Here is a 26585-nt window from a genome sequence, read left to right on the forward strand (position 1 = left end):
AGGCTTTTTTGCAGAAGTGAATAAGATGATCCTAAAATTTATAGGAAATTGCAAAAACCCAAGAACAGCCAAAACAATTTTGAAAAAGTTGAAGGACTTTTACTTCCTTTCGCATACTATATGTATTATGTACTGTATTCCTACAAGAAAGTAAGCTACAGAAAAGAAAATGTTACTGAGAAAATCATAAGGAAGAGAAAATGCCTGTATAGTACTATATCATATTTATTGAAAAAGATCTGCATATAAATGGATCTGTGCCGTTCAAACCTATGTTGTCCCAAGGATCAAATGTACATCAGGGACAGAACAGTCTTTTCAACAAATGGTGCTGGGACCATATGGAAATCCACACAAGAAGATGAACTTGGGCCTTCATTTCACACCACTCACAAAAATTAACTCAAAATGGGTCATAGGCTTAAATGTAAGGGCTACAACAATAAGACTTTTGGAAGATAACTTAGGACAAAATCTTCAGGACCTTGAGTTATAACTGCAAAGATGTTGTAGATATGACACCTAAAGTAAGGTCCATAAGCCAAAAAAACTGATACGCTGGACATCAGCAAAATTAAATACTTGAATGCTTCAAAAGACACCATTAAGAAAATGAAAAGATAAGCAACAGGGTAAGAGAAAATATATACAAAACACGTATCTGATAGAGAATTTGCATCTAGAATATGCAAAGAACATTGATAAGACAACCCAATCAAAAGTGGATAAAGGATTTGAATTAACATTTCACCTAAGATACACAAATGGCTAAAAAGCACATAAAAAGATGCTCAATATCATTAATTACTATGGAAATGTAAATTGAAAGCACAAGACACCAATTCACAGCTAGACAGACAATAACAAGTGTTGGTGAGGATGTGGGAACCAGGAACCTCCTCCATTCACTGCTTGTGGGAATGTAAAATGGTGCCGCCATTTTGGAAAGTGATTCAACAGTTTCTCAAAGGTTGAACTTAAAGTTACCACATGACCGAGCAATTCTTTCTGCCCAAGAGAAACAAAAACATTTATCCAGCCAAGATTTAGAGACCAACGTTCTTAGCAACACTGCACATAATAGGCAAAAAATGGGAACAACTCAAATGTCCACCAACTGGTAAGGCGACAGATAAAACGTGGTCTATACATACTATTTAATATTCCTTGCCAATAAAAAAGAACAAAGTACTGACATGCTACAACACAGATACATCTCAAAAACATTATGTTAACAGAAACAAGACTACATGTCAAATGGCTCCACTGATATGAAACGTCCAGAAATGGCAAATTTATAGAGACAGAAGGTATATTTTCAGTGGTTGCCTGAGGCTGGGGGCTGGGGCTGCAAATGGGCTGGAGGGAATCTAACTGGGTAGATGGAAATGTTCTAAAACTGATTTATGGTGATGTGTGCACAACTTGGTAAATTTACTGAAAAAAATCATTGAATTATATACTTGAAATGGGTGAATCACATGTGATGTGTACAACATGCCTCAATAAAGCTATGTATTTTAGAAAGGGCAGGTTCAGCGTGTCCTGTTTTGGCACTTCTCCTACACTATTTGGACTCCTCACCACCACCTTGGCAGGCACATGCTTTCATCCATATTTTGCAAATGGGGACAGACTCAGCACAGACTCGGCAATCCAAACACAGGTCTCCTGACCCCGACCATGCCTTGTGCCCTTCTTCCACAAGAAGCAGTCTCACAGTCAGGTCATGGGTCTCTCCGAGGTCCAAAGGTACTTGGTTGCCTCTAACTTTGTTAACCTAAAGGGGCTCCTTGTTAGACTCAGTATTGACTGCTACTCAAAACAAGGAAGAGTAGGGTTAAACCAAGTCAAATACTTGAGAAATGGTGCTAAAAGCCACTTGAATTACTTCCTTTGCACTATCTGGCCCATATGTTATTTTCCCCTGAAAACCAGAAAAGCCTACAAAGCAGTATGTGACGACGGTATTGAGCAAGATTCTATAAAGAAGGCAAGGCCCTCTGGGCTACTGAGCAGACACTGCCATGACTCAGCTTGGTTCACAGCTTGTGTTAGGAGTTCTGACGACAGGCCTGTAAAGCATCCCGTGATTCCCTGATGCAAGCCACTGTCTGACAATGCCTGCCTGTGATGCTGCCACCTCAGGCCGGCTGTGAGCCAAATGAGAACCACCACTTTAGAACAAAGGTTAAACTCAATTGGCACATTCCGGTCATGGTCAGTGTAAAGGGGTCCACTTGTGAGCCAGGTAAGGATCTGAGAGAGGCGCCTCCTGGTCTGCTCATTGCCGGATGTATGCATATTATCACTTCCTGGTACATACTGTGTGCTGCCTGGGTGAGGCAGTCCCTGGGTCAGGGACTTTGCAGAGTTGCCTCACTGAGCCCACCACCAACTCGAACTTTCCAGAGGAGAATCAGAGGTTTAAAATGAGATGGCAGGGGAGTGGGTGGTAAAGTTGAAAAAAAAAAAAAAGAAAGAAAAGAAAATAGAGACACAGAGCAGTGGTTGCATGGGGCTGGGATGGGAGCAGGGACTGACAGCAAACCGGCATGAGGGAACTTTCTAGAATAATGAAAGTGTCCTAAAAATGGACTGTGGCCATGCTCGCAGGGCTGTATAAATTTGCTGAAACTCACAGAAAGTATACAATTATAACAGATGAACTGTAGGACATGTAAAGGTATGCCTCAATAGAGCTGTTTTAAAAAGTGGTGATCGCACCCATTTTTTAAAAAATCTATAAAATCAAGTGCTCCTGCATGGCTCAGTCAGTTAAGCATCCAACTGATTTCGGCTCAGGTCATGATCTTATGGCTCGTGGGTTTGAGCCCTGTGTCGGGCTCTGTGCTGACAGTGTGGAGCTTGCTCTCTCTCTCAAAAGTAATAAAAACATTTTTTAAAATCTTTAAAATGAAAACTGGTCTTTTTTTTTTTAACTTTTTAATGTTTATTTATTTTTGAGAGCCAGAGCATGAGCAGGGGAAGGGCAGAGAGAGGAGACACAGAATCTGAAGCAGGCTCCAATCTCTGAGCTGTCAGCACCGAGCCCGATGTGGGGCTCGAACTCACAAACCGCGAAATCATGATCTGAGCCGAAGTCGATGCTTAACCAACTGAGCTACCCAGGTGCCCCTAAAGGTGGTCTTTTAGAAACGTGATGACTCTGTCGCTTGGCCCTCTATCACACGTCTTTCTCCCAGTTCCAACAAGAAGAGTGAGTTCTAGGCTTCTCCTTCTCCCTCTCTGCCTCAGCTGAAACCTGCCTATCTGCCTCCCAGCTCCCGGAACAGATGCTCTTAAAGCTTCCAGGAGGAGGTGGCGGTCCCCTTTCTCTCCACCGCCACCCAACTCCAGACCAGACCAGCGGAGTGGGGGGGGCGTCTGCCAACACATGGCAAACCTTGGAGCCCCACTGCCAGCAATGGCCTCAAACCCTCCCAACCCCCATCCTTTGAGTGACACCTGGTCACATGTGCCTCTCCTCAATTCCTGTCACCCCCAAAGTCCCCAGGGGGCCGTGAACTTCGCCAGCAATCTATTTCAACAGCCGCCCCCACGGTTCCACCTGAGGTCTTCCTCCTCCACATGCTCAGACCTGTCCTGAAAGAAACCCTCCTCCAACCCCAGTTCCTCCTGTAGCGGCCCATTCCATTCCCCTTGACAAGCCTGTCCCCGAGTGCTGTTTGCACTTCCGGACCTCTCCCTCTCTCCTCTGCCCGGACACTGCAGGCACTTGCCCTGGCGAGGCCTTACCTCCCCCCCCTCCCCCACAACCAGCTGAGGGCACCAGATGCAGACCTTCTACCCACCTCGCCTCAGACCAACCCCCTCGAGGCCATCCAGTAATCCCACCCCAAAATGGAAACCAGAGAAACCCAGTTTGTCAAGACAAAACATGATTTAAATAACCATCATCACGCACACAGCAAAGCACTCAGCAGTGATTTAAATTGTGCCTGGTGTCCCCGTCCTTCCGCAACAAAAGGAATTTGCGGGAACCAGCGCTGTGTCAATCCAAGAAGGTAAACCTCCGTCAAAATATAGGTTGAAAAGTCTGTGTAGGTTCTAGGAGGAAAGTTCTTTCAAATGCTCTTTTAATGATTAGTCTCCAAAGCCAAGAAGGCCAATGTTGGCAGCGGCTGAGGACAGAACCAGGCCAGTAGTGCTAAGTGCTGAGTTCAGCGATGACTCAGCGCTCGCGTTTCCTCCGCTCGGCCTCTGTCCTCTTTACTCAAGGATGAGTGTTTTTCACTCTTTCTTTTGGGAAGTGAGTGCTTCCCTTCATTCTGTTTCGATATTATTTTACCAGGGGAAACTAGCACCCTTCAACAACAACAACAACAAAAAGCAGAAAGGGTTTTCTCAGAGGAAAGGGTCATTGGATCCCTATACTTAATAATGTTTAACCAATAATATTCTTTCTAAGTGGGTTGTACAAAAACCAGCGTGGCAAGGGGTGCTTGGGTGGCTCCGTCGGTTTTAAACATCTGACTCTTGATTTTGATTCAGGTTATGATCTCATGGTTCAGGAGTTCAAGGCCCTCATCAGGCTCCATAGCATGCAGCCTGCTTGGGATTCCCTCTGATTTCCCTCTCCTTCTGTCTCTGTCTTTCTCTCTCTCAAAATTAAATAAGTAACATTTAAGGGGCGCCTGGGTGGCTCAGTCAGTTAAGTGTCTGACTTCGGCTCTGGTCATGATCTCAAGGTGCATGAGTTCGAGCCTGGGATTCTCTCTCCCTCTCTCTCTCTGTCCCTTCCCCACATGTGTGTGCGCGCACTCTCTCTCTCCCTCAAAATAAATAAACTAAAAAAAAAAAAAAAGGTCACCATCGGTGACCTGTATTTAACACCTTATCTTTCTCCTGCCTGGGAGAGGGAGGAGAAAATTGAGAGACGGATCAGCCATGTACTCAGGTTGCTCCTCCGTAAATAGGTCAGGTCTGTGGTTAAGTACTAAGATGTTAAAAGGGATCATCTTGCCATGACAACGTTTCAGTCAAGCCAAATTTCTTGTTCGGCAAACACACAAAAACATTCACGAAACAGGTCATTCAATAATCATCACGTTCCGGAGCTGGTAGGGAGGTCTTCTAAACCAACGCCCTGCCTAACAGATATGAAAACAGCCCCAGAGGGTAACGCGCGAGCAGCACTGCCCAGGCCGTGGATGCACAGACTCCAGGCCTGTGCTGTCCCGTACAGCAACTCCCGGGGCAACCGAACACTTCAAGTACGGCCCGTCCAAACTCCATAGATCGTGAATGTAAATGCATACCAGATTTTGATGATATAGCGTAAAAAAAAAAAAAAAAAAGGTAAAATATCTCATCATTAACTTTTTATATTGATTACAGTGAAATGATAGTTTGCATATATTGGGATAAATAAGATGTAGCAAAGTTACTTTCATCTGTTTCTTTTTATTTCTCAAAAATGTGGTTGGGGCACTCGGGTGGCTCAGTTGGTTAAGCATCTGATTTCGGCTCAGGTCATGATCTCACGGTTCGTGAGTTCGAGCCCCACATCGGCTCTCTGCTGTCTGTGTAGGGCCCGTGTCCGAGCCTCTGTCCCCCTGTCTCTCTAGCCCTCCAGCATGCACATGCTCTCTCTCTCTCAAAAATAAACGTTAAAAAAAAAATGTGGCTACTAGAAATTTTACCACAACACACGTGGCCCTCCTACTAGACAGCGCTGTTCAGAGCTAGTCAGCCCAGGTTTGATCCAGGCTCAACCACCTGCCATCAGTGCCTCACTGGGTGGAGGACTGACTTTCTATGCCTCAGTCCTCTCGTTCACAAAGAGGAAACAAGAACTGGGCCTACTGTGCCTTGCTCCACGACGACGGGGTGAGATGAGTTCACGTGTGGAAGCTCTCTTAGACAAGAAGCCAGCACAACCTGCATCCTGTTTCTGAGAATTGACAGATTAACTGATGGTTTAAGCAACAACTTTACCGAACTCTAATTCACATAAAAGTCAGCTTTATAAAGTATACGACCCATGGTGAGCCACAGTCAGTTAAGCACCTGACTTGGGCTCAGGTCATGATCTCCGGGTTCACCGGTTCAAGCCCCGCGGTTGGGCTCTGTGCTCACAGTTCAGAGCCTGGAGGCTGCTTCGGATTCTGTGTCTCCCTCTCTCTCTGCCCCTCCCCTGGTCATGTTCTATCTCTCCCTCTCAAAAATAAATAAACATTAAAAAAACAAAAAACAACAAAATATACAACCCAGTGGTATCCAGGATATCCACAAAGTTGTGTAACCATCACCCTCTCTCATTCCAGAACATTCTTATTACCCCAGAGTCACTCCCCATTCCCCCCTCCACCCAGACCTTGGCAACCACCGATCAACTTTCCATCTCTACAGACTTCCCTATGCTGGCCTTTCATATCAGTGGGATCCTATGTGGTCCTTTGTGACTGGCTTCTTTCACTCAGCATGTTTTCACGGTTCATCCACGCTGAAGCCTGCTTCAGTACTTCATTCCTTTTTGTGGCCAAATAATATCCCTCGTATGGACGTACCACATTTGTTTATCCACTCGCCAGTTGATGGACATTTGGACTGTTCCCACTTTTTCACCAGCATGAACAATACTGCCATGAACATTCATGTACAAGCATCTGTGTGGACATATGTGTTCATTTCTCCGGATGCATACCTAGGAATGGAACTGCTGTGTCATGTGGTGACTCAATGTCTCACCTTTTGGGGAACTGCCAGTGATCCAAAATGGCTGCACCATTTTACGAGCCCCCCATTTCGCCACATCGTTGCCAACACACACCCTTTAGCCAGCCTTTGGGAGTGTGAATGACTTTTTAAAAAGTCTGTTCTATTGACAATGTACAGGATTGTTTACAGAATACCAGGGTCATAAAGAAAAGCATTAGTCATGGTCTTACCTGGTGCCTATAATTATACCAGCCATTTGAACCTGCGACAATCACCACCCAGTGCTTGCCCCCGTCCTCGGGATCATCCATGGGAACAGCACCGATTCCCAGGACCACGCTGAGCAACACAGCTCCTTCCCAAATCATTCTGTGCCTCACAGTTCAACGGCAGGAACCTGGGGAGAAAAAAGCAGAGAGTCAAGCAAAAAAGGAATGACAAAAACAGAATATTGTTGGCCCCTGAGGAAATATCACAGCAAATGAGTCAAAAAGATAAGACCAGTTAGTCATCAGATAGAACAGGCTAAGGACAAAAATGATGACTGAGCAGAATTTTATCTTTAGCTCTGTGGCCCCTTTCCCTAAGGGGAAAAAGGTCTACTCATATCTCCCTCACTACAGGTTGAAGTTATGGGTATAAACCAAAGAATACTGTGAAAACTCTTTAAAAAGTTTTTGTCATGGGCGCCTGGGTGGCTCAGTCGGGTTAGGCATTTGACTTCAGCTCAGGTCATGATCTCGCGGTTCATGAGTTCGAGCCCCGTGTCGGGCTCTGTGCTGACAGCTCAGAGCCTGGAGCCTGCTTCGGATTCTGTGTCTCCCTCTCTCTCTGCTCTTCCCCTGCTCTCGCTCTGTCTCTCTCTCTCTCTCTCTCTCTCTCTCTCTCAAAAATAAATAAACATTAAGAAAACTTAAAAAGTTTTTATCACAACTTGGAATACAGCAGATAAAACTCACCACCACCAACAACAAAACTCACTGTAATAGAAGAATGTCTACCACACTGTATGAAATGTTTGCAAGGAAAGAATACATATGTAATGTGTGCATAGAAAAATGTGGAGGGCAGACATAGAAATTTAACAGTAGATAGTGATTGGCGGCAGGTAGAATTCAGGATGATTTCCTCCTAGCTCTCTTTTTACTACAATTAACAGATATTATTATGCAATAAAGTTCGTAAAAATTCAAACACTGAGGGGCAATTTATAAGTTTGAGTGAGTTACCTGGATAAGCTATAGTCAAACATTGGCAGCTCAGCTCAATGCCTTTGTACAATATTTACAACCATACACGAATTCAGTAAAGCAGGCAGAGCAAATATTTTATTCCTTGTTATAGGAAGGGGAGATTAAAGCAAGAGAAGCGACTTGTCCAATATCCAGTCAGCCAGCTCTGGCCAGAGACCAGAACCCATGCCTTCTGAATTCCTGGTTCAGGCTTTCTGCCACACAGTTCTACATTGAGACTTTATTCTTTTTTTTTTTTTTTTTTTTTTAATTTTTAACGTTTACTTATTATTGAGAGACAGAGATAGAGCATGAGCATGAGAGGAGCAGAGAGAAGGGGAGACACAGAATCTGAAGCAGGCTCCAGGCTCTGAGCTGCCAGCACAGAGCCCAATGCGGGGCTCGAACTCATGAACTGTGAGATCACGACCTGAGCTGAAGTCGGACACTTAACCAACTGAGCCACCCAGGTGCCCTGAGACTTTATTCTTAATGAAGTACATGCCCAATTTTATACTGCACGGCCAAAACTTTAGAGTTTTAACGCATAAGAGGCAGTACCCAGGCCGAGTCCCGGCCACTTTGCCTTACTCAGATCAGACACTGTCCTGCGTCCTGAATGTTATTCTAAAATAACAGCCTTCCTGTGACAGATACCAAGCCTGTCACACTGAGAGAAGAGGAAAACCAGTCTCTGAGATTAGGGATTCGGGAGAACAGTCTGCAAAGCTGACCTCTGACACTTATGCCATTTGTTAAATAGGGCTCACGCACTCATTCACTTATTCATTCATTCATTCACCCAGTTGGCCAGAGTCTCCTGGACACCCACTCTGGCAAAAAACATGCTGGATGCTCTGAACGCAGCAGGACGGGACAAAGCCTCTATCCTTGGTGAGCATGCTGCCAGCTAAGGGATGAACCACCTAAAAGCCTAAGAAACCATCCTTAGCATTCTGTACCTAACACTGCTAAAATTCAAAAATGGATTGAGTAGATTTTCCCCCCAAAAGTGAGGAAACAGGAAGCCCTGAATCCAATAAAAGTTTAAAAACCTAACAGTGTCTTAGTCCAGTGCTTCTCCAACCTGACCATGACCCACATCCTCTGGAGATCTTGTTAGGATGCAAATTCGGATTCAGGAGGCCTGGGCTGGACCTGAGCCTCTGCATTTCTAATGAGCTACAGGTGATGTCTAGGACTATATTTTGATGCAACAGCGTTCTTCATTAACCTTGGCGGGCTCTAGTTCACCTCTGGCCCAAAGTCTCATGACCTGAGGCTACTCTTTCCCCGCCACCCCCTCCAAGGTGATAGCCCCTCCAGGAACTCAATTCTTAACTTGTAACCTGAGTTGGTGCTAGATCCACATTTCTTTAGCACCACACAAGGTCTTCCACAGATGAACGGGGAACCACGATAAGGTGCCCCAGATTTGTGTTTAAGCTTATTCAGAAATGGCCATGCTTTTTGTTTGTGCTTGTTTTAGAGTGAGAGAGGGCAGGAGCAGAGGAGGGGGACGGCGGGGGGAGGGAGAGAGAGAGAGAGGGAGAGGGAGGGAGAGAGAATCTCAAGCAGGTTCCATGCTCACTGTAGAGCCTAATGTAGGGCTCAATCCCACGACCCTGGGATCATGACCTGAGCTGAAATCAAGAGTCGGATGTTCAACTGACCGAGCCACCCAGATGCCATAGTTGGTCTGTTTTTAAGTATGGTATATGACAGATGAAGTCAGAGAACAGATGAGGGCAGTAGACTGCCCAGGCGGCCATCCTGGTACCCAAACCAGCTGGCCTATTAATGTATTAATGTGCACATGAGGACACTTTCCCAAGTCCTCTGGACCTGATGGGGGCTCGCCATAGGGCTGGGAGGTAACGGCAGAGGTGACAGTGACGACGGAGATGACCCCCCAGGAGCTCTTTGACCCTAAGCTTGCCAGGCGGCCTCCTCACTGCAGTTAAGCCTCCCTGGGAAGCCTTCCCCCGGGGCAGCAGCTGGCACCTTTCTTCTCTAAAAAGCTGGACAGAACTATTTTACCTTGCAGATCGCACCATCTCCCTCAAAACTGTCCGGCTCTGTCGCTGTCCTGTGCGCACAGCCAGAAACCATACATGAACCAGTGGGCGTGGTGATGTTCCAATAAAACCAGGGCCAGGTCTCTCTGACCCGCCCCAGGGAGCGAGAATATACTCCCAGCCAGCCCACATGACGTGACGGGCACAGCGGCCGGTTCTTATCATCTTCCATCGGCAGTCATTCAGCGGGCTCTCTGGTGGGCACACCAGTCTCTTCCAAGTTTGGTTTGCGTGACTTAATCACAAGGAGGCTCATTCCTCTGGAGGCCCTGCCATGTGACTTTTTCCCTTCACGTTTAGGGACAAAAAGAATATGTAAAGGGACGCCTGGGTGGCTCAGTAGGTTAAGCATCCGACTCTTGATCTTGGCTCAGGCCACGATCTCACGGTTTGTGAGATGGAGGCCCTGTGTCGGGCACTACGAGGACAGCATGGAGCCTGCTTGGGGTTCTCTCTCTCGCTCCCTCTCAGCCCCTCCCTCTCTCTCTCTCAAAATACATTAAAAAAAAAAAACAAAACAAAACAAAAAACACGCAGAATCAAGAAGTTGGCCTGACTGTGAACCCTAGAAGGGACACCACCAGCTTAACTGCCTATATTGGCAAACAACACAGCAGGCACCGAAAAAGCACCGCCAGGTTATTTTTACAAATTCAAATTCATTTGTCACTCTTCTACTAATACACTAGCATGCTACCCCTCAGTGGGGAAAAGTGCTTTATTAATATGCAAGTGACATTTTCATAGCTAACATTTGGCAACGGTTCCTGTCTGCGATTTTTTGTTGTTGCTGTTTCTTATAAACACGCAGTACGGTTCCTTGAACAGAATGGCAAGTTAAAGGCCTCACAGTATGACACTGATGGAAAGTGTCACTTAAAAAAACACGTGTTAATACCATTTGGGGAAACATATTGGGGTCTAGAATGAAGATGAGTAACATAAGCTTTCCACTGCCCTCAGCAAGAACACGTCTCAAAGCAGCCGGCCTCACCCGGCCATTTCCTGATCAGCAATACTCTTGACAAAGTCCAAGCATCAGGCAAAAGTCACAAATAATCTCGCGACATGCCTGTGATTCTTGTTCTGTCAAAGAGAAAAGTTCACGAAGGCAAAGTAAATGATCCCTGCTGAACTAGCTCTTCAGGATGGCTATATTTTTTTAGTTTATTTATTTATTTTGAGAAAGAGATAGAAAGTGAGTTGGGGAGGGGCAGAGAGAGAGAGAGAGAGAGAGAGAGAGAGAGAGAATCCCAAGCAGGCTCCACACTGCCAGCACGGGGCCCAATGCAGGGCTTGAACTCATGAACCATGAGATGATGACCTGAGCCGATACCAAGAGTCAGACACTTAAGTGACTGAGCTGCCCAGGCACCCCCATGATGGCTATTTTTACAGTCCGACCCACCCACCCATCCATCCAACAAACACAGCACAGAACAGCGAACCAAATGACAGAATCCTTCACTGAGCTGACATTCTAGTGGGAAGACACACGACTGAAATCCACACGTTGTCAGGGGGGATGACCATCAGGAGCAAATATAAGGCAGGAGGCAGAGTCCAGTAGAAGTGGGAGGCATTATTTTTCAAAAGGGAAAGACTTGTCTACGGCCATACCACCCTAAACGCACCCGATCTCGTCAAAAGGGAAAGACTTTAAGGAAGTGAGGAAGCCCACCCATTCTAATGGCAAAATGTGTCCTCTACGGAGGGCTGTCGAGTTAAATCAGCCACGGCACACGCTTGCGATGGGGCACTGTTTTAACCTGTTTTCAAACCGTGGAAAGATCTCCAAGGGGACTGTAGTGGGGATGTGTTTAGTCTGCTAACCATCTGTGGGGAGAAAATGACACAGACGCGTGTTACCCCTACCAGAGGAGAGAAGGTCTCCCCTACAGAGACACGTGTTCATATGCTGCACAGGGCGGCAGAGTAGGATGCTTGCGGGTTTCTGCAATGAGCCGTGCCATGTTCACTCCACCCAATCCTCGCGAAAGCCTGTGAGCCAGTCTCATCGCTCTATTCAGAGCTGAGAAAAGCGAGGCCGGACAGGGAGACAAATGCACTGGTAAGCGGCAAGCCTGGGGCTGACACACAGATCTGGTCCAGAGACTGCTTTTTTCGCTGCGTCACCTTGCTCGTCACAAAAAAAAGAGCTGTTTATGTGGATGTCTGCAAAACCGGGTAAGCACAGGTGGGTGCACAGCACCCCCTACCCAGGGCCCAACCCCTCCACCAGCAGGTCGTCCCCGGTGCTCCTCACCACCTTACTATTTTAAGGCACTTGTGGGCCATCTGTACAAGGAGCTCTTCTCTTAAAAGAACCTACCAAAGGAGAACCTGAACCACACAAAGCCAAGACCATCGGTCAAACCTTTACGAATGAATTTTACCCGCCTCCAATGACAAGTCCTTTGCTGTTCCCACTAGCCCTGCGTCGTCTCTCTCAGGCTACAGGGTTACACAAGGTCAGTAATTCCATCAAAGGACTCCACTTGACTTGAAGCATACTAGCAAGTAAGGTTCCATTCATTTGCTAGGTGTGGGACAGAGTGCCCATTCTAGATAAACTGTCACCAGCAATACAAGTAATGAGGCCCCAATCACAGGACTACCCTAAGTAGCACAGTCAAGTTCAAACCAATGTCTGACACCAAAGCCCACACCTTAACCACCACTGGGTGTGACCTCAATGCCAGTCCCCAATTTGCTACTGACTCTTTAGAAACAGGGAACCATCAAAGCCAAGCAAAGCAGCTAGCTAGTCAAGGACATCTGAAAAGAACCTTCGGATCCTGAAGGTCTTTGATCCTGCTCTCTACTCTCCTGGGGCTTACAATAAGATCAACATTAGTGGACCCTGACTGACAGTATGCAAGACACAGGGAGAGATGATAAGGACCCATCCTTGACCGAACTGGAGTCAAGTCCCTCTGAGCCCCCTTCTCACTAGGTCTTGGCCTGGTGAGCTCAGTTTAGCAAGAATCAAAGCCCCCCTTTGATATCTAATCAAGTTCCACTTAGTAATCTTCCGTCCACTGACCCCGTCCACCTATAAATCCTAGCTATCCTTGCTGTATTCTGAGTTGAGCTCAGATCTACACTCAAGCACCTGTCCCTAATAAAACTGCTGGAATAAAACCTGTCTTGCTGTTTTTAACAAGCGTGTAGTGCCAAGTTCTAACATAGGACACACAGCTACTAACTCACAGGAGAAGCTTCCGTCTCTAGGGAATTGTCTATCTGTACAATGATAGTAGAACTAAATTATTTAGGGCAGATTCAGCTCTCAAACCTTTAAACTTCCTGTCTGAAGAGTGAGATTAAAACAAATCCAACTGGATCGTATCTTAAATCTCAATTGAAAACTGTACCTTATTCAGGGTAATCAATATTTTTCCTATAAGGAAAATTTCTGAGTCCATGGCAAACTGGATTCTAGATTAGAGTACGTCCTTCAAGGTTACCTAATTCTGACTCTATGGAACTTTTTCTTCACATCTCTGTAAACTGGATTAACAGCAATGCAAACAATTCTTTTTTTTAATGTTTATTTTTGAGAGAGAGAGAGACAGAGCACAAGAGGGGAAGGGGCAGAGCAGAGAGAGAGGAAGACACAGAATCTGAAGCAGGATCCAGGCTCTGAGCTGTTAGTACAGAGCCTGATGCAGGGCTCCAACTCATGAGCCGTGAGATCACGACCTGAGCCAAAGTCAGCCCCTTAACTGAGCCACCCAGGCACCCCAAACAATTCTTATCTAAAGATATACAAATGAATTCTATCAAGCTGAGGTTCAGATGATTTCTGGTTGTAGAAAGAAGCCAGTTTTGCCTGCCATTTGCATATTTATTTCATTATTTCTGATCTACAAATATATCCATACCATGGAGTCGCCTTTGAACTGGTTGTAACCACCGCACTAAGTTTCCTCAAGTAAGTTAAATGTAATCTTTACTACTTGTTCACCCTTGTATCTATAGAGTGACGACTTTACCTTTTTAAAAATTATTTTTTAACATTACAAAAAGTCTGAGCAATTGAAACACATTTCAAAATGGACAGTCGATAAACACTTTTAAAATCTCCTAACGGTTAGAATAATTTCGGAATTTAGCAAAGTAAAATTTGCCCAATGGTTAAGTTTATCCAAATTTTTATTTTCACGGCTATCTGACACTTGAATTCCTTTTACCAAAATTACTATTTTTGAAACCTGATATCAGTTTAGTTTGTAGAATTTTACCAAAATGACTGAAAGACCTTTACAGTTCGATGTTAATTCTTAACTTAAATTTTGTTAATTTATACTTCAAGAAATTGAAGGGTAGGGACACCTGGCTGGTTCATTCAGTTAAGTGTCTGACTCTTAGTTTCGGCTCAGGTCATGATCTTTCGGTTCATGAGTTCAAGCCCCTCATTGCGTTCTGCACTGGCAGTGGGGAGGCTGCTTGGGATTCTCTCTTTCTGTCTTCCCCCTCCCTTGCTTGCTCTCTCTCTTTCTCTTTCTCTCTCTCAAATAAATAAACTGTAAAAAAAGAAACTGAAGGGTAAACATTAAATTACAGAAATGTACAAAGTATAATGTAAAACAACTGTTAACTTATCATTAAGCCCATGAACTGTTAATATTTTGCGAATCTGTGAAGAGTCTTTCCCCATAAAACCAATAAAATGTTACAGATGAAATTTGTTTCCATATCCTGTTCTATTCTTCCCACACCACAAGATAACCACAATCGTAAGTTAGCATTTCTTTTCATTCACTTTATTATACCTTTAAAAACACATATGTGCGCTTTATAAACATTCCCTTCTAAAGGACTTTTAGGCAGTTTCAAAACATTATCACTATAAACAAAGTTGCAACAAACATCCTAATACTCCTCTCCTTGCATACAAATGTGTATTTCTTTAGGCTACTTTCTAGAAGTGGAACCACTAGGTCTTCAGGTATACTTATCATTTCGCTAGTAGCTATACTGTTCTAAGATACACTTCTATCAGTAGTGAATCTTTCCCTCAAATACCTATCATTTCTTTTTTTTCTAAATACCTATCATTTCTTAACTGCACTGAACTTTATAATTCCTAATCTGATGGACATAAAGTGATCTAATTATAGGTTTAATTTGCATTTTCTGGATTACAAGAAAATTTAAGTGTGATCATCGGCTTAACCTTTCAGATTTCAACATCTTTGATACACGTGACAATTTCCCCATCATTAACTGGGATGTGAATTATGGTCTACAAAGCAACTTCTGCAGTTAAAAAAAGAAGTGTTGGGTGGTTCTTCTCAAGATAGTGTATAGGTTGGAAAACTCAAGAAACAGCATTCACTTCAATATACTTTTACTGAACAATATTGGGTATGGTGTATTTCACCTCCTTAACAGTTCAGAACTTTTTCTCTTTTCTTCTCCTTCCCAACTGCAACTGTTTTTCAAAAAGCCTCACCAATTCTCCTGGGAATTACTGCCTGTGCCCCCTGCTGTGACCTCTCTCCAATGTTTTTCCACACTACAGACTACCTAACGTGCACACTTACTGAATTCAGCTTCCCAAGCTTCCAGGACAAGATCTAAACCTCTTACAGCAGCACAGGACGCCTTGCAAGATATACCGCTATCTTCTCATGAAACAGCTCATGAAATCCACCACCCACATGAAATCCCTTGTTCCAACCAGGTTTCAAGATTCGAGTCCCAAATCCTTGCTCTATGCCTTCACCCACTGTTTTCCAGGTGAAACGTTCTTCTCCATCACACTAGCTCTTGTGCATCCCTCAAACTAAGTTCTGCCTCTTCCCACAAATCTAGATTTGGGCTAGATTTGCCAATGGGCTGCCCCTGGGCAAACCCTTTTAACACCGGACTGGTTCTCCAGAGGCTGCCTCTCCCCTTTACAAATGCCCCCTGCTCAAAGAGCTTAGTAAGGCTCAATAAACGTTTGCTAACTAATGGGACCCTACAGTAAAAGAGCTGAGCTACGCCACTCACCACGTACACAGTGCAAGTCTCAAACCTCAGGCATTTATTTGCATCTATAAAACGAAGCACGTGGTAAAAGTTCCTTTTTCCAACTCCCAGATCCTACAATTCTTGGCCTGGAATGACCCATGTCGGCACAACCTCACCTCTGATAGTTAGGGGCAGGGGACCAAACCAAGCTTTCACTTTCTTGCTTGAAGTGAATCATCCTGTGAGTCCCACCAGCTCAAGCCTCTGGGAACTAGGGCGCCTCTAACTTCTGGGAAGGGATGTTTTTATACGTTTGGGTATTTCTGTTGTGGTAATTAAGTGGGTGGAAATGGATGCAACCCTCCGCATTAAAAACACCAAGAAGCTGGGGCGCCTGGGTGGCCCAGTCGGTTCAGTGTCCGACTTCGGCTCATGTCACGATCTCACCGTTGGTGAGTTCCAGCCGCCCTCCGGCTGGGTGCTGACAGCTCAGAGCCCGGAGCCTGCTGGGGATCCTGCGTCTCCCTCTCTCCCGGCCCCTCCCCCGCTCGTGCGCGCTCGCTCTCTCTCTCAAAAAATAAACATTAAAAAAAAAAAAAAAAAAGGCACCAAGAAGCTGAACTGCTCCTAGATCCTGAAGGTCGGAACCAAGCCCCAGACCCTGCCCGGCAGCCCTGCCTGTGGGAGCAGAGCAAAATACTCTCTCCGCGCGCCCGCTTCTCCCTGCGCCTGGGAAGAAGAGCCTGGGCTTCCAGCCAGAACTCGCGCAACAGAGGGCCCCCATCAGCCCACGACCACCCTCCGGGAGGGCGGGCTGAGAGGTCGCAGCATTTCCCTTGGGATTCACCGCTTCCCGAAATCCTCTTCCCCGGGGTGAGAAAAGGATTACTCAAAAAGGGTCGGGGAAATTGAAAATCGCGGCCGTGAGACCCAGAGCCGCGGCAGAGAAGCAACCCTGGCCCGGGACGTGCGGCCTAGCCCGGGTCCCCGGATGGGGCTTGTAATTACCTGCAGCAGACCTCCCGCGGAGGCGGCGGCAGCGGCGGGCGGCAGGACCGTGGGAACTCCTCGCGGCGCGCAGCCTCAGACGAGCCACCTCGTGATGTCCGCCCTGCAGTGATTGCGGAGCAACGGCCAGCTCCAGACTTTAATGGCCAGCCGCGCTGCGGTGATTGGTGGAACTTCGGGGTGGGCGTCTGAGAAAGCCAATGGAAGGCGGGGCGAGGCGGGGCCGGCAAACCAAAGGGACTACAAGTCCCAGCATGCACCGGCCGGGGCTTCTAAGCCAGGGTCTCGCTAAGCCTGGGGAACAGGGTTAGCAACGAAGTCGGCTTGGGGGGTCCCGGGGTGCGCGGGACCTCCTGGTGATGCAGTAATTCCAGAAGTGTCCACCAAAGGATCAAAACCAGCGGGCGGAGCACTTTAACCCAGTGGCTTCCAAACTCGTCGCACTTTGGAATCATCTAGGGAAGCTTCAAAAGTACTGAATGGCCCTGTGTCACCCCAGACATGTCGTGAGTTCCTTGGTCTGCACGTGTCCTGGGTTTTGGAATCTTTAAAGATCCCCCGGAGATTCGGATATGCAGATCCGTTTAATCCTCGAGACAATCCTATGAGCGATAGGCACTGTTATTGTGGCCCTGGCTTTGCAGGTAGGACGACTGAGGGAGGTTCGGTCACTCACGGAAGGTAAGTTAATCTTGTGATCACATAGCTGTGAAGTGGTGGGGCCAGAACTCACACCCAGGCAGTCTCAGTTCCAGAATCCTATCCTCTTAATCCCCATGCAATGCTGTTTCTCAAATGTTTGGTATTATCTCACAAGGAAATGGGAAAAAGAAGAAATACTATGCATGCCAGTGCCATGTGGCACAGTAAATTGAACTGAATGGAATTGATGTGAGGGAATAACTGCAATCCTACCCAAGGACATCAAGTGTAAGATCTAGGGCCACACTCATGGGTTGCCTCGTTTGATCTTATTTTTTAATCTTTTCTTACGGTAAGTCCTGTGTCAGCAGGCCCTGGGCCTGCTCCCTATTTTTGTAAATAAAGGTCTGTGAGAACAGAGCCACTCCCACTGGCTTAGGTATTATCTCTGGCTGGTTTTGCAAACACTGCAGAGTTGAGTAGTTACACAAGAGACCATGTGCCCCACAAAATCAAAAATATTTGCTGTCTGACCATTTACGGAAAAAGTTTGCCAACCCTGAGTTAAGTACTCCTCCACACTCAGCTTCAAAGTGACCGTGATCTTTAAGCCCGGCTCTGTCCAAGTCCAAAACCAATTCTCATGACCGCTATGCTTTCACGGTCTTCCTCCGAGGGGAGTGTTGGGAGGTCATTGAATCATTTATTCAAGGGCACATTTAGTGGATTTCCCTTATGTGCCAAGTGTAGCTGAGCCTTGAGAGAAATGGGAGTCTGTTCCTTCCCCCTTGGAAATTCACTGTCTAGTAAAAGAGGAAGAGCGTGTCCTCAACCACTCCCTCAAGTCACCCAGAATAAATGGTGACATTTGGCTGGTTAGGTTTTCACAGGTGAAAGGGAAAAGAAGTGGTGGCCTGATGCCAGACATGTTTAGGCAAATGAGGGGCCAGGGAGAGTCCCTTCCGTCTCCCTCAGCAACTCTGAGCTCAGAGTGTGGGACAAGAGAAGATGGCTGAAAGTTGAGGGAGGACTGATGAGCTGCTGGGGTTTGCCATGGTAATGGCCGGGCGAACCTCAGAAGAGACTGCAAGGCGGCCAGCTTAGCCCAGTTGCAACGAGGAGGCTGAGAGGAGAGGGGCCTGGAGTGAGAACCGGGTTCACGCTCTGCCGTCCAGCTACCTGGATTCCAATCCCAACTCCAGCACTTACGAGCCGTGTGACATGAGCAAGTTACTTAGCTTCTCAGTGCCTGGGTTTCCTCAACTGTAAAATGGAAGAACAGCACCTACTTTGTAAGGTCTCTTTGTAAATTACATGCCCCACGAATATTAGCTCCCCCCCCCACCCCCCCGCCGGGTGAAGAGCATGATGAGAACAAGAAGATGGGAATCTCTGACCTTGGGCACCGCGTGTGCTCTGATACCTGTACGTGCATTAGCGGATGGTGTGGGAAGGGCAGCACCAGTGGGGTGCACCAGGAGGGAAGATCGAGGCACAAAACAATTCCAGGGTGGCAGGAGGGTGGCAGGCTTCCTGTAAACATACAGGCATGGGGACACCCTCTCAAATGTCCCCAGAAGAATTCTCACAAGGAAAATCACAGTGTGAAACTCAGGGCTTAGTGAGGCTCAAACCAGATATAAATATGTGATACCGCAAGAATGCGGCAGATAACCCAGTCACCAGAGATAAGAGCACTGAGGAGCCATTTCACATTTGGTCCTTTTTTTTTTTTTTTTTTTATCTAATAGTGGGAGACTATGTGCAAGATTAAGATTATAAAGCAATAAGAGTTGGAGAGAGCATGAAAGAAATTGGTTAAGTTTAGAGGAAGGTTCCTTCACCTGAGCACGACTGACATTGGGGCTGGGTAATTCTCTGCCCTGTGGGGGAGGTTGGGGGGCTGTCCCGCGCCTTGAATGATGTTCAGCAGCATCGGCATCCCTGGAGGCGATCCGGAGCACCCTCCCTTCAAGTTGTGACAACCAAAAACATCTCCAGAGGTTGCCTAAAGTCTCCCCGGGGAGGGGATGGGGAGGGGAGGGGCAAAATCTGTGCACACACACCTCCCTCCACCTTGAGAACCACTGGTTCAGAGAGAGAGAGGGCTCAACATACCATTCAGTCAGTCAGTCATTCTGTTCGATGTGAAGGTTAAAGGCATAGACTCTGGATCCAGACTTCCTGGGTTTCTCCTGGCCGGTGGGGTCCTGGACCATCCCTTCACTTCTCTGTGTTTCGTAGGGTTGTTGCTAAGTTCAAGTGACTTGAAACACAAAGTGAAAAAAACCTCAGAACAGAGTCTAGCCAAGTGCCAGCTATTTATTGAGTGCATGGTAAAGTGTCAGGCATTAGCCTGAGCCCTGAGGATTCCTACAGTCAATTGTCCCCACCGCAGAGAGACCGACCTTTTTTTAAATGTAACTATTTCCATTGAAGTATGTAATATTGTTGATCTAAATAAAGGAGTAAACGGAGGCAAGTGCAAAAAAGATGAGTTTATTTGGGAATAGCAGAGGAATTGCAATTTGAGACAAGCAAACTGTCCCAAGCTACAGGGGAGTCCATTGAGGGTTTGGGGTAGGTTGTATTTGGGGGCAGGGGAAAGTTCAGCTAGAAGTTAATTAGAATCAAACTCAAATGGAGACCAGTTTTGAAAATGAAGGGGTTCAGGACAGCCCCCACCCTCCCAGAATGTGCCACTTTTTTTTTTTTTTAAATGTTTACTTATTTTTGAGAGAGAGAGAGAGACAGAGTGGGAGTGGGAGACGGAAAGAGAGAGAGAGGGAGACACAGAATCTGAAGTAGGCTCCAGGCTCTGAGCTGTCAGCACAGAGCTCGACCCAGGGCTCAAACTCACCAACAGTGAGATCATGACCTGAGCCAAAGTCGGACACTCAACCAACTGAGCCACCCAGATACCCCTGCTCCTCTTATTACGTGAAGTGCATAGGTTTCTCTGAATTCCAGACCCCTACCCCCTTTCCTTAGTTCAGCATGACTTACGTTTTGCTTGTGTTTAGAATTTCCATGTCGGTGTGGATTCCCAGTACATCATACACCATGAAACTTGATTTTCTCCTGTCAACTTGTCTTATGTCAATTTGATTCTTAGTCCAGCTAGAAGGACCTTTGAGGGGACCAGAATTCTTGCTCCCTGACCTAGTAAAATGTGTATAACATAAAATTTGCCATTTAAACCATTCTTACACGTACAGTTCAGTGGCATTAGTCACATTCACATGGCCGTGCGGCCTATCCACTTCTGAAACTTTTCATCAGCTTAAAAACTGTCCCCCTCTTCCTTGAATAAAATCCTACCTGGCTAATATCATCTGACTCCTGCTTATTCCCATGACCTCGTTTCTTGCCACCGGACTCACTCCACTCCAGCTCCTGTGGTCTTCTTGTCTTTGCCTATGCAGTTCCCTCTTCCTGGAATGCCCTTCCCCTTCTAGTCGCACAGCTGGCTTCTGCTCCTGAGAGATGCCATCCTGGGCCAGCTGACCTAAGATAGCACAGAAAACCCCGTTTACTCTATAGCCTTTCACCCTGCTTTACCATCTCTCTTTATACATTTCTTAATTTCCTACCCTAGCGCCCCAATAAAATTGAAGAGCAGAGGCTGAGTCCCTCTTATTTATTTCTATACCCCAGTGCCCCAAATAGTAGCTGCCATGTCGGTCAATAAATATCAGTTGAATTAAATGACAAGATAAAGGCACATTCAGGTTGCTGTGGTCCTGAACACATGGGGGTGGGGGGTGCCGTCTATTCCTGGTTGTTTTTGAAAGATTTCCAAGCAATCAGTAAACATTTATTTAACTCTGTGGTAGACAGTGTTCTTAGAATGGCCTGCCCAAGTAACCCTTACTCATGTATAATCTCCTCCTCCTTCAGGGTGGGTGAAACCTCTCAATAAGATGTGTTAAAAAAGAAATGGCAGATCCAAAATGGAGTCGCTTATGCTAAGCCCCACGTACCAAACCAAGACTTCATGCCTAACCTAATTGCAGTTTCAGCCTTTCCCAAGAGTGGAATTTTAAATCAATCAGCCTGGAATTTCCTGATCTACAGTAAGGAGATAATCTGCATGATAGATGCTTACCCTTCCCACCCCCATTGCCTCCTGCCCTCCAGGAAAAGTGACCTTGCCTGAAACAGTCCTGTCTTGTCTTTTACGGATAACTTCCTTGTCCCACCCATTTCTGCCTGTAAGTCTTCCATTTTATACAGCTCTTTTGAGCCTCTTTCTACTTGCTAGCAGGGTGCTGTCTGATTCGTGAATCATTGAATAAAGCCAATTTGATCTTCAAATTTATACAGTTGAATTTTTGCCTTTTTAACAGATTACATATCGCTCCCATGATTATGTTATGTGGCAAAGGGAGATTATCTGGGCAGGTGAGCCTACTCTAATCATGAGAGCCCTTCAAAAGCAATTGCCTCCGGTTGGTGGTAGAGATTCATTGCTGATAGAGATGAAGGCACATCATAGTAATTACTCAATAGTTGTTCATTTTCATCTTCATTCATTCCCACTGCACTTTCTAGATGAGTCTTACAACCATCTTGCAACCTACCCCCTACACAGCAGCCTGGCAACTGACACTTTTAGATCTTACACTTCTAGAAAGAAGATCTCTTCTCTGTCCTAACCAAACCTTACTGTGGCCTACAAGGCCCTCCGTGACCTGGCTCCCCTGCTCCCTCTCTGACCTCAACTTACCACCTGCCCCCTCCCTCCCTCCTTGCCAGCCACATTGGCCTCTTGGTGACCCTGAGACATGCCCATTTCATTCCTACCACAGACTCTTCCATTGGCTTTTTCCTCTGCCTGAAAGGCTCTTCCCACTGAATTTCCAAGACTTATTTATTTTTTTATTTGTATTGTGAAATATAGCAAGTACACAGAAAAGTGCATAAAATGTAGTTGAATGAATAATTATAAAACAAAATCACCCATGCACCACCCAGGTCAAGAAATAAAATGTCACCAGCACCTCAGTAGCCCCCCCCCCCCCGCCACCATATGCCCCAACCTGGCCAAAATTCCTTCCCCACCCTCCAGAGACTGATCCTGTCATTATGGATGGGGTTTTGGAGTGATGGGGCTCAGAGCTGACAGCCAAGAAAGAATTCTTGAAGACATCTTTGGTGCAAAAAGATGATTTTATTAAGGCACAGAGACAGGACCCGTGGGCAGAAAGAGCTGCACTGGGGTTGCAAAGAGTGACTGGTTGTATAGTGTGGAGTTGGGGGAGGTAAAGTCAAGAGGAAATTTCTTAAAGCGATTTCCATATGCGAAAGAAGACTCACAGATTACTGGAGGCTTAGCTATTGTCAAGCTAAGGTTGTTTTTCTCTCTAGCAAAGCATTAGCATTAAGACAGTAGGGAGGTCCTGGAGAATAGGCTATTAATAAGATTGCCCTTTTCTCCCAATATTACTAAGGTATTTGTAAACTGATGGAGACTCGATCAGTTTAACCATTTGTTTTCTGTCCTTTTCTTTGTTCTTGGGCAGCTGGGAGAGCCTGAAGAATTTTATACATTTCCCACCTGCGGGGAGGAGGGCACATTTCTGGGGTGTCAGCTTGCCTTATGCTCTCTCATCAGTGATGACCATTATTTCTTTGCATTTCTTTGTACAGTTAACATCTAAGTTTGTAACTTTAAACAATATAATTTGATTTCACCTCCTTGCCCTCCAACAGAGGGGAGTCATTGAATTTACACAATTGGGATCATACTGTTCTTTTATGCCTTGTTTCTTTATTTAAAAATACTTTTAATGTTTATTTGAGGAGAGAGAGAGGGAGAGAGAGAGAATCCAAAGCAGGCCCTGCACTGCCAGCACAGAGCCCAATGCGGGGCTCAATCTCATGAACCGTGAGATCATGACCTGAGCCAAAACCAAGAGTCAGATGCTTAACCGACTGAGCCACCCAGGCTCCCCTTTATTTAAAAATTTTTATTACTGGGGCACCTGGGTGGCTCAGCCGGTTAAGCATCCAACTTCAGCTCAAGTCATGATCTCGCGTTTCATGAGTTCAAGCCCCACGTCAGGCTCTGTGCGGACAGCTCAGGTCCTGGAGCCTACTTCGGATTCTCTATCTCCCTCCCTCTATGCTCCTCCCCCACTCACACTCTGTCTCTGTCTCGCTCTCAAAAATAAACATTAAAAAAATTTTTTTAATGTTTATTATTGAAGTACAGTTGAAATAAAATGTTATATTAGCTTCAGGTATACAACACAGAGGTTCGACAATTCTGTATGGTACATAATGCTCTAACTTTTTTTATTGAAGTATAATTAACATACAATTTTATGTTAGTTTCAGGTATACAGCACATTGAATCAACAATTCTCTGCATTATTCAGTGCTCACCATGATAAATGTCATCACCGTATGTTATTACAATAATATTGACTATATTCCCTATGCCGTACTTTTCATCTCTGTGATTTATTTATTTTATAACTGAAAGTTTGTACCTCTGAATCCCCTGTATCTATCGGGCCCAGCCCTCCACTCCCCTGCCTTCTGGGAACCATCCCTCGTATTTTAAGAGTCTCTTTGGGTTTTTTGTTGTTGTTTTTGTTTCATTGTTCATTTGTTTTGTTTTCTGGTTCCACACATAAGCAAAATCATATGATACTTGTCTTCCTCTGTCTGACTTATTTCACTTTTGCATGACTTACTTCTTTTGGTAAATGTTACGTGGAGGACAGTCTTCCCCGCGGCCGCTTATAGAAGTAGCCCATTCGTTCTCATTGCAGCATCTTACCTAGTATCATTTCACGAGGAATCATCTTTCTGCTGTCAGTGAACATCTGGGCTGTTTCCAAGTCGGAGCGATGCTGACATGAATATTATTATTTCCGTGTCCTGGTGCACACTATGCATGAGTTTCTCTTAGGAGTACGCGGGATAAGTGACATTTCAACTTTTCTTCACAAACCCAAACCTGTTTCCAAGTGGGTTGTCCCACTTCACATTCCCACTAGCCATGTATGCAATTCTCATTTCCTCCACGACCCCACCCACACTTAGTACTGTCAGACTTTTTACCAATCTCGTAGGTTTATAATGGCACTTCGTTTGGGATCTTTAATCCACTTGGAACTGATTTTTGTATATTGATCGAGGTATTTCCTCACTTAATTCAGTTTCAAATGTCATTTTCTCAGAAAGGCCTTCCCAAATATTAAATAACATAGACATCCTTACCCCTACCCCGCACCCTCCCTCTAGGGTCCCTTCCATCTATCACTCACCATCCTCTTACTTGGTTTTCTTTTTCTTTCTTTCTTTTTTTTTTTTTTAAGATTTTATGTATGTATGTATTTATTTTATTATTTTTTTCTTTTTTTTTTTAATATATGAAATTTATTGTCAAATTGGTTTCCATACAACACCCAGTGCTCATCCCAAAAGGTGCCCTCCTCAATACCCATCACCCACCCTCCCCTCCCTCCCACCCCCCATCAACCCTCAGTTTGTTCTCAGTTTTTAACAGTCTCTTATGCTTTGGCTCTCGTATTTATTTATTTTAATGCTTATTTATTTTTGAGAGAGAGCTAGCACAGGGGAGGGGCAGAGAGAGAGGGAGAGAGAGGATCCAAAGCAGGCTCCACACTGACAGCAGAGAGCCCAAAGGGGGCTTGAACCACAAACCATGAGATCATAACTAGAGCCAAAGTCAGATGCTTTAACCAACTGGGCCACCCAGGAGCCCCTGGTTTTCTTTTCTTTCTTTTTTTATTTTAATGTTTTTTGTTTTTGAGAGACAGAGAGAGACAGAGCATGAGCGGGGGGTGGAGGGGGGGGTGACAGAGAGAGAGGGAGACACAGAATCTGAAGCAGGCTCCAGGCTCTGAGCTGTCAGTACAGAGCCCGATGTGGGAGTTGAACTCACAAACTGTGAGATCATGACCTGAGCCTAGGTTGGACGCTTAACTGACTGAGCCACCCAGATGCCCCTAGTTTTCTTTTTCTTAACTTCAAACATTGTATTCTGTATTTATTTTTCTTCTGACACTGTATGTTATATTTATCTGGTTGAGTGATTTTTCTCTTCTTAACAGATACCAGCTATAGTCTAAAGGCTTTGCATGTATTCTTTTTTTTTTTTTAGCATATATTCTTTTAATCCTTACAATAACCCCATGAGGAGCAGCCCTATATGGCAGATACTATTATTAGCCCATTCTATAGATGAAGAGACTGAGGCTGGAGCGATTAACTAACATGCCGAAGGTCACACAGCGATAAGTGGCAGAGCCAGGCAATAATGCAGGGGTTCCCTGGTTTTTGTATGGTTCTCCACTAGAATGTAAGCTCCAGAAAGACAAAAGCTGTGCACGTTTTGCTTATCTTAGTACCACTGGTGCTCAGATAATGCCTGGTAAACAGGAAGTGCTCAATATGTGCTTGTTGACTAGCCTTGGAAAAGCCCTGCTCTAAGTTCTTTTTAAGAGCTGGGTGTGGTATCTGAGAACGATCTTCAGAATTGTAGTGGAGGCCGACTTCAGCTCAGGTTGTGATCTCACAGCTTGTGGGTTCGAGCCCCGCATCAGGCTCTGTGCTGACGGCTCGGAGTCTGGATCCTGCTTCATTCAGATTCTGTGCCTCCCTATCTCTCTCTGCCCTTCCCCCGCTCACGTTCTGTCTCCCTCCCTCCCTCTCTCTCTCTCTCTCTCTCTCTCAAAAATAAATAAACATTAGGGGCGGCTGGGTGGCTCAGTCAGTTAGGCATCCGACTTCAGCTTGGGCCGTGATCTTGCGGTCCATGAGTTCGAGCCCCACGTCAGGCTCTGTGCTGACAGCTGGGAGCCTGGAGCCTGCTTTGGATTCTCTGTCTCCCTCTCACTCTTCTCCTCTCCCGCTCATGCTCTGTCTCTCGAAAATAAATAAACATTTTTCAAAAGTTAATAAAAATAAATAAGTAAACATTAAAAAAAAAAAAAAAAAA

The 26585-nt window shown here is 45.6% G+C and overlaps 1 protein-coding gene across 1 annotated transcript in view; it reads right to left on the reverse strand.

The window, feature by feature from the left end:
* Positions 1-17093, reverse strand: part of LGMN (legumain) — a 35399-nt gene extending 18306 nt beyond the window's left edge. Inside the window, exons 1-2 of the mRNA XM_045448286.1 lie at positions 16967-17093; positions 6915-7080 (exon numbers count right to left, since the gene is read on the reverse strand). Of these exons, the coding sequence (XP_045304242.1) occupies positions 6915-7052 (138 nt within the window). The 5' untranslated portion in view covers positions 7053-7080; positions 16967-17093. The remainder of the gene's footprint in view (positions 1-6914; positions 7081-16966) is intronic.
* Between the last annotated feature and the right edge of the window lie 9492 nt (positions 17094-26585).

Source organism: Leopardus geoffroyi, chromosome B3, assembly GCF_018350155.1.
Source record: "Leopardus geoffroyi isolate Oge1 chromosome B3, O.geoffroyi_Oge1_pat1.0, whole genome shotgun sequence".
Taxonomy (NCBI): Eukaryota; Metazoa; Chordata; class Mammalia; order Carnivora; family Felidae; genus Leopardus; species Leopardus geoffroyi.